Here is a 12,110-nt window from a genome sequence, read left to right as displayed (position 1 = left end):
TGTGTATCATATTCTTTTTAAACTGTAACATGTGAACTATACCATGTTTAATTTTGATTTCAGTCTGAGAAAATCTGTGAATAAATTTTTCTAAGCTATAAAGCCCTTTGAATTTCAAGATCTTAGAATCTTAATTTTTGAATCATTTTATTTCTGTTATAGATTCAAAAATTATGTGATAGAGTGGCATCTTCCACCTTACTTGAGGATCGCAGAGATGCTGTACGTGCCATTAAATCTCTTTCAAAGGTATATATAAATATATTTCTAACAAAATTTCATTTGCATGTGGCATCTAAAGTATGTTTGGTAGAACATGATAACGTTTTTTTTAAATACTTGCTCTGTTTTTGACAGAAATATCGTTTGGAAGTGGGGATTCAAGCTATGTCTCATCTTATAAATGTTCTCCAAACAGACCGGTAAGATTTGCCAGATGATTTAAAAATATATAAATAGGATCTTCCAATAATAAAATCTTGAATTATGAAATTGAATTATGATTAAAATGTAAGAAATATACTCATGAGAATCAAATTGATCTTTATCTGTCCAGTGTTTTCCGCAATAATGGAGTATAATTCTACTTTAGTATATTTAAGAAGCTTCAGAACCTATCAATGTAACTAACGAATTGTTTACATGAGAAAATTGATCTGGAATGCATATGACAGGTGTTTCTTGCTCATTCATCATTTGTTCAGCAACAATTTGAATAATGAATAATGAAACTTATAACTGGCCTTGAAGTTACAGCCTTTGTAGCAGCACCATGGTCACTTGATTGAAATTCAGGCATTTGGCCAACCAGCATGTATTTATGATAGTCACAGCATCCCATAGTAACATAATCCTCATTTGTAACCTGCACAGCAGCCTTCCAACAAGAAAAGTCAGTGAGAAAGCAGGCAGGCAGGAAGTCACAAGTCATGGTCACATTATATTGTGCTTAATGTACAGTTGATTCACTTACAACACAGCCAGAACTATCACACTGCCTTCATAAGTCAGGCACAGTAATGTGATTTTTCTTTTTAGACTACAGTGTGTAGTGCAGGGTTGTCAGTGCCTATTGCAGTCAGTATGCAAAGGCTACCTGTAGTAGAATTCCTAAACATACTCCTTATCGAGTATTAAATATACTCCAAATCAAGGCTTTGCAATAAGCTTTGAAACGACATAAGAGATTATATAATGATATTATTTGCAATGTTAGTGTTATATGCAGTTTATTCAATGAGAGTTTGTCCTTTTATTCATAGTTCAGATTCTGAAATAATCGGCTATGCTTTGGATACCCTCTGCAATATCATGTCCAATGATTTGGAAGAGGAAGAACAAGGTTAAGTAGTTGATTTTTAATATGTCCTTAACAAATAGATTTTACTTAATTTTATTTAATTTAGTGAAATATTTTTAAAAAAATTTAAGTGATCTGCTTTAGATATGCAAGTTTCCATTAGGTTTTGGCTCAGTTGCTGTCACCTCTATAATGGCCAGAGGAAATGTAATGCCTATAAATCCAGTTTTAAGTTGAAAAAAGGCTTTTTCTGTATATGAACTTGAGGTATTATGACTATTGCAGGAAAAAAAGTTATAATCCAGGATTTGATTTCCTCCCACCCCCCATTTTTGCAAAATGGCTATAAGGGATATATTGAGTCCTTCCAACCTTCTCTAGTGCAGCTATAAGGAAGTGAGAAAAGTGTGGTGCCCCAGGCTTAGGAAGGCACATTCATGTAATTATAGATCATACTTTAAGGCTGCATCCAAACTAATCCAGTATCTCTTTCCAATTGCAGAAATAATTTTGCTTTAGTCTTTCCTAATTTTTGTTTTGGATTTGCATGTTTTGTTTTTAATGTAGTGTGAGTAAAATGAGCAGCATCTGAAAGCATTGTTTTAAATTTAAGTATATGCTAAAGCCAGTGGTTACAGAAATCAATTTGAATGAGTATAACTCAAAACAAGTAAAGTAATTATGTTGGAATTTCTAAAATTAAAGATTCTCATTTCATTCTAGTTTCAAATTTATTTTGTTTTACTGATAACCATATTTCATTGTGTGTTTCTTTTTATCTTACTTAAAGTTGCCAACTTTAAATATCCTTGTGTTTTTTGCTGTTTCATGTTAAAGAAAGTAATTTAAAAAGATTTACAGTACTATGTTGATGCAAAGGATTGGAACTGTTCTTTTATTAAATAGGCCCAATAAGAAACAAAATACTATAAATTGCTCAAATGTGCCGAATGTCAAATATTGGGAGAATACCAGTGTAGCGGATCCTGCATCTGGGAGTCAACATCAACCCGAAGGAAATCATAATCTCAAGACACCTGGCTACTGCCAAAATCTATTAATTGATAGGCATGCTTTTGGTAGCACAGAAGACAGGCTCTTGGCACCAGAACCAGTAGTCCTGGAACTATTAAGATTCCTATAAATGGGACCAAAGTGTAAGCGCTGTGGCAGATTATGAGAAAGGAAAGGAAGAAGGAAAGGAAGAAAGGAAGAAGAGTTCAATAAGTTTGAGTTGAAGCAATACAATCCAGAAATCCTCCCTTAATTGGTTTATTATAAGTCTGTCTGAGAACTAACTTTCAAGTTTTATTATTACATTCTTCTCCTGCCTATCTTGGGTTGCCATTTACATGGGGCTTGAGAAAAGTTGACAACTAATGTATTGTATCAGTTGATTGTCACTTTGGGCTATGTCCTGATTGGGTGATGGGCAACCTTTCCTAAGCATGTCAGCATCTTCACTTTCCCAATCATTCAACACGTTCCCTCATGAAACTTACTCTATAATTGGTTTTTAGCAGAGGTGAAATCCATTTTTTTTACTACCAGTTCTATGGGCGTGGCTTGGTGGGTGTGGTGTGGCTTGGTGGTCATGGCTTGGTGGCTGTGGCAGGGGAAGGATACTGCAAAATCTCCATTCCCTTCCCACTCTGGGGCCAGCCAGAGGTGGCATTTGCCGGTTCTCTGAACTACTCAAAATTTTCGCTACCGGTTCTCCAAACTACTCAACATTTCCGCTGCTGATTCTCCAGAACCTGTCAGAACCTGCTAGATTTCACCCCTGGTTTTTAGATTATTTTGGCAGATGCCGAAAAGCATACTCACCTATTTTTTTGGTAGCCATATTAACTATGAAGGAGTGGTGGGTTTCAACATTTTTTATTACCGGTTCTGTGGGTGTGGCTTGGTGGGAATGGCTTGGGAGTGGCAGGGGAAGGATACTATAAAATCTCCATTCCCTCCCCAATCCAGGGGAAGGTTACTGCAAAATCCCCATTTCCTCCTGATCAGCTGGGACTTGGGAGGCAGAGAATAGATGGGGGCAGGGCCAGTCAGAATTTTTACTACTGGTTCTCCGAACTACTCAAAATTTCCGCTACCGGTTCTCCAGAACTGGTCAGAACCTGCTGAAACCCACCTTTGTTATAGAACGAGGGGCTCTCTCTGTGAAAAAAGTATCAAGATAAGATGGTGCTAAGACCAGATCTCTGCTTTATGCCCAATTACAGTTCCAAATTCCACTGAGCCCAAGGAATTGTATTCCCCCCTTCCCATCCTAGATAACAAACCTGCCCAATCTGGATGCGCCTGGAGTATTTAAAATATACTACAGATATATACCAAATAAGCATTCAGTCTATCACTTACACACTTGAGGTATTTACCATCAGCAAGTGTGTCAGAGAATATATTGCTATGGCATGTTCAGCTAGCACAACTCTTCTCCTTAGCATATCTAGTCAAGAGTGCCAGCAACATCAAAGAATGAGAATTCTAATTTTTTAAAGATACTGATCTTGTCTGAACCAGCTCTATACATTAAATATTGTAAGATAGAAAAGTGAGGCTCCACAGATCAATACTGGGGAGGCTTTAACATTGAATTAACCCTCCCTGAGCATACTAGGGCCATGATGGCGAACCTATGGCACGCATGCCGGAGGTAGCACACAGAGTCCTCTCTGCTGGGATGCACCCCGTCGCCCCAGGTCAGATCTCCGTGGCGTATCTTTCGTGAGCTTCTGTTTCCCTGCAAACGACAAAACAGAAGCTCACAAAAGAGAAAGATCTTGCTGCGCTGCTGGGTTGGGATATCCGGCCACCTGCTGGCCAGCTGGTCTTTGGGTCTCTGCTGCGCATGTCCACACATGCGCACGTTCACACACATTTTTCAGTTTGGGCATCCATGCACATGCAGTTTGGGCACTCGGTGTCTAAAAGGTTTGCCATTACTGTACTACGGTATCTTGTTCTTTCAGTTCCATCTTCAGTGACCAAAAGTTATAGTTGGATTTAAAGACTTAGTGCCTTTCACAGTCAGTGACACTCCGATGCACTGAAAGACAATTATTCTAGTGACCATACATACTATAAAGAAGTTACACTATGTCCAGTGGTCAGCTGAAGTTAAAATGTGTATCTGAAGGGAGGGGCTTCATCCACAAGAAAAGAAACCCTAAGCCTTCTCTTCTAACTAGAAGGGTATAAGTAAATATCTTTTTTAGTACCAATTTGTATTCTTCTTTTCAACATTAGTTATATAAAATCAATTGTGCTTCTTTGCAATTTTAAATAGAAGTTGCTTTATTTTTTAAAACTTTCTCTTTCTCCCTCTGCTCTTACAGATGATTCTGAAGGTAAAAGAAATGGAGCATGATGCATTTAGATGTAGTTCTAAGTATTAATTATTCTCAACACTTACCCATTTTAAAAAGGGATGCTATAGTTTAGAAAATAGTTTTCTAAACAGTTTTCTGTGTGCTATTTTTACATGCACACAAGTGTCTGATCTGATGCAAACTTGACATGGTCCTCTTTGTATTAAGGAGAGTCATGCAATAATTTCAGGTATTATTTGAAAAAAATATGGATGATATTAGATATTGAAGTAAAATACTTGGGATTTTTTTTTGCTTAAAGAGTTTTCAATTAATATGCTTTTTTAAAATAATTGCTAAAGGCAATTATTATTCCTTGAACAATTTATAGGAGCAATTTGATTTTTTTGCAGTCCTTTTAAAACAGAGTTGGATCCATTAGCATGCTTTAATTTATGCACTTTCATAAAGATTGTTTTCTAGTTAACATTGTATATTATGCCTGTCCTGATTTATTAAGCAGCCAGTCTTCAGAAGCTTTTGTTCTAATACTCTATTAAGGATTTATAAACAGTTTTAACATGGTTAATAGTATATTTATTCATTATATATAAGTTGGGCTTAGGTTATCATATTTTATTAACTTATATTATGAGGTATTATTAAAAAGAGTAATCAAAGCAATTTTTTAAAGAATGGTTATTGTTTTAATAACAATTTTGATTATCAAATGTTGGAAAAATTGTAATGATACTAAGGAATTTTAAATGCTTTAAGGGGAACAAATCTTTAAAAGGAAATTTTCATGTGTCCACTTGCAGTTGAAGTTGCTAATGATGCACTAATTATTTTGAAGCACCATCATTCATCTCATAATGTCTGCAGGAGTGGAGCAAGTTGCAGAAAATGGCCTCCAAATACCAATGATGGATTGAAATTTATAGCTGGTTGTTAGTCTCCTTTGCAGGAATAAGATTAGTAAGAGCTGTAACAGTGTTTAGTTTGAATTCCATCATCCCTCTTCAACAGAATTATGCAATATCTTTTTTCAAAAAATTCAGTGAGATATCTGTGAATGTAATATAAGTCAGCACTTCCCAATATTTTTCCTTCATTATTCAAAACTACTTATTAGAAATTACTTATTTGAATATTTCTGCTGTGATTGGGTAATAGTTTTGTGTCCTCTTACCTAAAGAAAAGTACTTTTACCTAATTTTGAATACCTTACCCAGGTTTGGAAAGCATTGTAACTAAGTAAGTTTAGAAAAATTACTAGCCTGCAGAACATTTACTACAGTAATCTATTGAGGCATATGAGAGAAGGAAGTACAAGCACCAGTAGCCAACTCCTGTGTGTATGTTTGGAGCAGCACATGTTTTTATTAGGAATTGTAATCAGTGTACAGCCAATATAAAACAAGATTTTTTTTTCATTTTTTCTATCATTTTTATACTTCACTGTAATTCTTGCTGTTATTTCCTGCATAATGTTCTCTTTTTTATTTTTAACTTCCTGAAACTCAGATCAACTCAAGTATTTGGGATTGGAAGTACAGGTAGTCCTTAATTTACAACAGTTCATTTAGTGACTGTTCAAACGGCACTAAAAAAAGTGATTTATGAACATTTTTCACACTTATCACTGTTATAGCATCCCCATGGTCACATGATTTACATTCAGATGCTTGACAACTGGTTCATATTTGCAATGTCCCGGGGTCATGTGATTTGCTTTTGTGACCTTCTGATAAGCAAAGTCAATGGGAAAGCTAGATTCACTTAACAACTGTGTTACTAATTTAACAACTACAGTGATTCACTTAACAAATGTGACAAGAAAAGTTGTAAGATGAGGCAAAATTCACTTAACAAATTTCTCACTTAGCAACATACATTTTGGGCTCAATTGTGGCCATAAGTCAAGGACTACCTGTATATCATTTTGAAACCTTTCAACTTTTAAATGTATCTGATCCCAAACACTGTACATTTGTAAAGTAGCAATGTTACACTAGGCTTCTTTATATTTCTTTTAGGAAATAGAGCATGATCCACTGCTAAGAGCCTTTGTAAATGTTTTAAGACTTCAAATTGTCTTTAAAACCTTGTTTATTACATCTTGTGCCTGCAATTTCTTTAAGATAAGTGATAAAATGGTAGGAAAAAGACTAATGGTTGGTGGTAAAAGAAAATATATCCCGAAGCATAATTAAGCCTTATGGAGGATAGCATAGACCAGTGATGGTTAATCTTTTTGGTGCCGAGTGCCCAAAGTACACACGCACACGAATGAATGCACATGTGTGTGCCACAACCTCCAAAATGCAATGTGAGTGCCCTCTGCACATGCCCCCTGCGCATGCATGTTCTCTGCGCGTGCGCCCCCACTGTGCATGCATCCTGGGTCCCTGTTTTGGTTTCCAGGTTGGTGCAGGAGGCTTTTCAGGCCCAAAATTGGGTGCGGGGTGGGGGGAGGCAGCTAGGACTCGATGGGGGTAGAAACTGCAAAGATCGGAGAATGCACGGAAGGCAGGAGGCAGCTATGACTCAATGAGGGAGAAACTGTGGAGATTGTATCCTAGCTTTCTCCTGCATTCCTGCCTTCCATGATCTCCAAAGTTTCTTCCCCCCCCATCTAATCCTAGCTGCCTTCTGCCTTCTCCGATCTCCGAAGTTTCTCTCCCATCTAATCCTAGCTATCTCCTGCCTTCCACGATCTTCAAAGTTTCTCCCCCCTCAAATCCTAGCTGCCTCCTTCCTTCCACAATCTCCAAAGTTTCTCCCCCATCGAATCCTAGCAGCTTCCTGCCTTCTATCTCCAAAGTTTCTCCCCCATTAAATCCTAGCTGCCTCCTGCCTTCCAGATCTCCAAAGTTTCTTCCTCCCCCATCTAATCCTAGTTCTCTCCTGCCTTCTCCGATCTCCAAAGTTTCTCCCCCCCGAGTCCTAGCTTTCTCCTGCCTTCCACAATCTCCAAAGTTTCTGCCCCTACCGAGTCGTAGCTGCCTCCTGCTTTCCACAATCTCCAAAGTTTCTCCCCCATCAAATCCTAGCCCTTCTGTGCCTCCTCTGATCTTTGCAGTTTCTCCCCACATTGCGTCCTAGCTTTCTCCTGCCTTCCTGCCACAGAGAGGCACCTGCAGAGGGTAAAATCTGCAGAGATTGGGGAAGACCCCGCCCCCGTACATGCGCAGCAGAGACCCGAAGACCAGTTGGCCAATGGGAGGTGTACGCATGTGCGGTGGATCTGGGCTGGGGTGACGGCTGGTGTGCCCGCAGAAAGAGCTCTGCGTGCCACCTGTGGCACGCGTGCCATAGGTTCGCCATCATGGGCATAGACGTTGACAAGAAAAGTAATTGTAGTACAGCAGGAAATGCCTTACGATTAACTTTTTTTATATCAGTTAGTAGATTGATAATCCACATGATCAAATGAGATACTCCATTGGATCAGAAGCATGTATATATGATTATAAGCACTACACAATATCTCTTATTTTGCCTTTGTTTGGGGGTAAATTGTTGCACACTACAGAGTCATCCCAAAGGTGCTTTTTCAAGAGGCTACTGGACTTTCTTGTTTTTCTTTGAAAACATTTAGCTTCTCATCCAAGAAGCTTCTTCACCTAGGGTCACACTCTAGGCAATTAGCAAGCACTAGTATATGCAAAACAGTGGAAAATAATATGATTTGCTGAATAGACAAGATTTGCAGATGTAATTTAATCCCCTTGATATGAGAATAAAATCAGTAGTACAGTATTCATGTCCCTAGTATTTTCTTTATTTCTCACATTACGTCTCATCTGTACCACGCACTAGTTTTTAAGAAATGTACTGTAAACATTGAATCAATCTTTCAGTAAATATAGTTTGTTGACAGCTCTTCGTTTTTTCACTGAAAAAAATTGGAAATGGTGATCAGGGAAGACATTCTAGTCTGCTTTACAATTTAGGATTATTTGTCACAACCACTAATAGTGATCCATATTTTTTTACATTTTTATGTTCAGTGATATGTAGCTATAGTTATAAAATAAATTTCACAATTTATGTCAACTAAATTTTCCATTTTGTTCTGAAGATACAGATTGTTTATGTAACACAGTCTCATAGTTCTGAAATGAAATAGGTTTATCAATGATACTGACCTCTTGAATGCAAGAAGTAGCAATTCCTGCAAGGCCAAGTAGAAAAAAAAATATTTTTGTTCCTTTCAGTTCTGAAGAAGGAAAATCTGACAAGGAAAAAGGGATTCGTAGCCAATAGGGAACAAATATTCTACAAGCAGCTGGTTTCCATCAAGAATTTCTCAATAAAGAACCCGCCAGTATGAGAGTATCTGTGATTTGATATTAGTAAGAAGCATCTCAGATCAGCATTAATGAAATGTCCATTCAAAAGTCTAGCTAAGTTCCAGATTCTCACAAATGGAACAATCAATAGGAGCCTGAGTGGCGTAGGAGGCTAATGCCTCCTAAGGCAGCATTTAACATCCAGCTGCCTGCAATTACTGCGAGTTCAATTCTCACCAGGCTCAAGGTTGACTCAGCCTTCCATCTTTTCTAAGGTGGGTAAATTGAGGACCCAATTTGTGGAGGCAATAAGCTGACTTTGTATAAATACACAAAAGTATGAAGGCTATTGCTTAACGCATTGTAAGCCGCCCTGAGTCTCCGGAGAAGGGCGGCATATAAATCAAAATTTAAAAAAATAAAATAAAATAGGTGGTTGTATAGCGTGTTGGACAATACATATTGGAGATTTCTACAGTCATTCTTCCTCAGGAAACCACGCTACTGCTGCATATTGCTTGGGCAGTGTCCATTGGAAACTGCTGCAAAGTGAAGGCCAGACCAAATAGTAGAGTAGATTGATACCTGCAAATTTTTCTGAGCTAAAGAACCTTACTGTTGATTAAAAAACCATAAACAATAAGAATTAAATATTTAAAAATAAACTGAGAATTAAATCTTAGCTAAATTTATTAATATTTGTTTGTTCTTACATACATAATATAGCCCCAATACTATTTCATTGTATTACAAGTAGAATATATTGCACAATTTTCTATATAGGTTCTGTATGGTACATAGCAATTGAAATCTGGAACTAGTCAGTGAAGCAATGAAAAAATATTTCACATATATCACAAAATAGCTGTTCTGTCCTATCTAAAGACTTGGGGATGCTCAGAATAGAAAAATCACACCAGGATAATCTATAATAAAACATAACTTCACGACAAAAATAAATCTATTAAAGTAAATTATAGAATTAATAACTCTATAATACCGGTACTAGATGAAATATGTATAATAGCAATAGCACTCAGATACATATCGCTCCATAATGCTTTAAAGCACTGCCTGAGCGGTTTAGAGTCCGCATATTGCCCCTAACAGTCTGGATCCTCATTTAACTGACCTCAGAAGGATGGAAGGCTGAGTCAATCTTGAGCCAGTCAGGATCAAACTCCTGGCAGTGGGCAGACCTAGCCTGCAATACTGCATTCTAACCATTGTGCCACTATAGCTCTTTTAAAACCATATATCATGTTTTAAGATAACATCAATCCCACAACTCGCACTTAGTTCCCAAATGTACAGTGAAAAAGAACTATCTTCATATTCTTCCTGAAAGCAAACAACATGAAACCATCCTGATCTCCCAGGGAATGCTGTACCACAAGGTCAAGGATGCTGCAGAGATGACCTACTTTTTTTTTCCCCATTAAAAAAAACAAAAAATAACAACACACCATATAAATAACATACAAGATAACATAACAAATAACAAAGTACATTATATTCCGAGGGAGACAGAACGACTTATATCTCTTTATGTATCAATTAGGTTTATCCGACCTCACTTTGTTAATATAATACAGGTTTCTCAGTAAATACCTTTCCTCTTTTCAATTGGGTTGTGGTTTTCTCTTCGCTAGCCAAGTATATAATTTTTCCCAGGATAAACATGTTTGAGTTTGACCTTTATCTTTTAATTTTTTAGTCAATTTATCTGCTTCCGCACAGTCCAAAATCTTTTTTATAATTGCTTCCTCCGATGGGATATTTTTATTTTTCCAAAATAGCGCGTATATCAGTCTCGCCGCTGTGATAATGTGTAGGGCTAAGTAACATAAGTCTTTTTTTTATATTATCCGGTTTGGAGCCGAGCAAGCATGTCTCTGGTGCCCAATCAATCTTTTGGTTTAAAATCTCATTAAGACATTTTTTTATTTTTCCCCAGAACTTAACTGCTTTCAGGCATGTCCACCATTGATGATAATAGCTGCCTCGTTCCTGCCCACACTTCCAACATTCAGCCAGTGAACATTTTAGCCAATCTATCGGGGGGAAAGGTGCCACCTGTATATCATTTTATAAATATTCTCTTTGTATGCCGTGACTTCATATTCTCCCACCAAATCCCTTGCCATTTGTCTAAATGAATTGAGTAACCGAAGTTTTTCCCCCAAGCGATCATTGTATCTTTGATTATCTCATCACCTATCTCTAATCTCATTAACAATTTATAACTTTTCGAAATCATGCCTTTTTCTTGTCCCATCAAAATTTTATCTAATTCTTGTAGGTCCACATGTATACCTTTCCCATCTCTATCTTTCTTAAATTTGGATTGAATCTGTAGGTAGGTCCACCAGTTTACTTGTAGTCCTAGAGAATTCAATTCCTGTTTAGATTTTAAATTTCCCTGTGCATTCAATAACTCCTTATATATTAATTTCTTTGTCGGATTATAGATTTTAGGATATGTCAGTGCTTCCACTGGTGATATCCAGCACGGTGTTTTAATATATTTTTTGCTGACCTTTTCCCAGTTTCGAATTAAGATGTTTCTTATGTAATGTCTGGTGAACCATTTACTTTGTGGGTTACTGTCTCGCCAGAGAGCCATATTCCAGCCCTGTTGTAGCTCATAACCTTCTAATTTAAGAAGACGATTGTTACCTAGGGTAACCCATTCTTTTACTCATACTAACAGAGCTGCTGAATAATAATTCTCCCAACATGGTAAGCCCAGGCCCCCTCTTTCTTTTATCTCCTGCATCATCTTTCTTTTAATCCGTGGCTTTTTCCCCTGCCAAATAAATTTAGTTATTATTTGATTTAATTCCATAAAGAATTTTTTGGATAGGTTCACTGGAATAAAAAATTATCGTTTGAAATAAAAAATTAAATTTCGGTAGAATATAGGATTTAACTGTTGTTACTCATCCCAAAAGTGAAAGTTGAATTTTATCCCATTTATCTAATTCTTTCCTTGTTTGAATTAATAGTTTATTATAGTTGTCTTCTTGTATACTTGAGCATCTGCCAGATAACCAAATTCCCAAGTATTTAATTTTGTTAACTACTTTCAGTCCAATCACTTCCTGTAAGCTCCTCTTATCTTCCTCTGAGATATTCTTCGTTAATAAATTTGTTTTTTTTTTATTAATAATCCTGCGACTGCTCCAAATT

At 36.9% G+C, this 12,110-nt stretch overlaps 1 protein-coding gene across 4 annotated transcripts in view; it reads left to right on the top strand.

The window, feature by feature from the left end:
* USO1 (USO1 vesicle transport factor) overlaps window positions 1-12,110 on the top strand; it is a 69,759-nt gene that overhangs the window by 5,797 nt on the left and 51,852 nt on the right. For 2 of the 4 annotated variants that reach the window (XM_034416091.3, XM_034416089.3), the window contains exons 2-4: window positions 163-249; window positions 358-422; window positions 1,263-1,342. In XM_034416091.3, the coding sequence (XP_034271982.1) occupies window positions 163-249; window positions 358-422; window positions 1,263-1,342 (232 nt within the window). The remainder of the gene's footprint in view (window positions 1-162; window positions 250-357; window positions 423-1,262; window positions 1,343-12,110) is intronic. The other 2 variants (XM_087892230.1, XM_087892229.1) reach the window with 1 other exon arrangement.

The sequence above is a fragment of the Pantherophis guttatus genome, chromosome 4, assembly GCF_059756535.1.
Source record: "Pantherophis guttatus breed Tessera chromosome 4, ASM5975653v1, whole genome shotgun sequence".
NCBI lineage: Eukaryota > Metazoa > Chordata > Lepidosauria > Squamata > Colubridae > Pantherophis > Pantherophis guttatus.
This window is presented reverse-complemented; position numbering and strand designations above follow the sequence as displayed.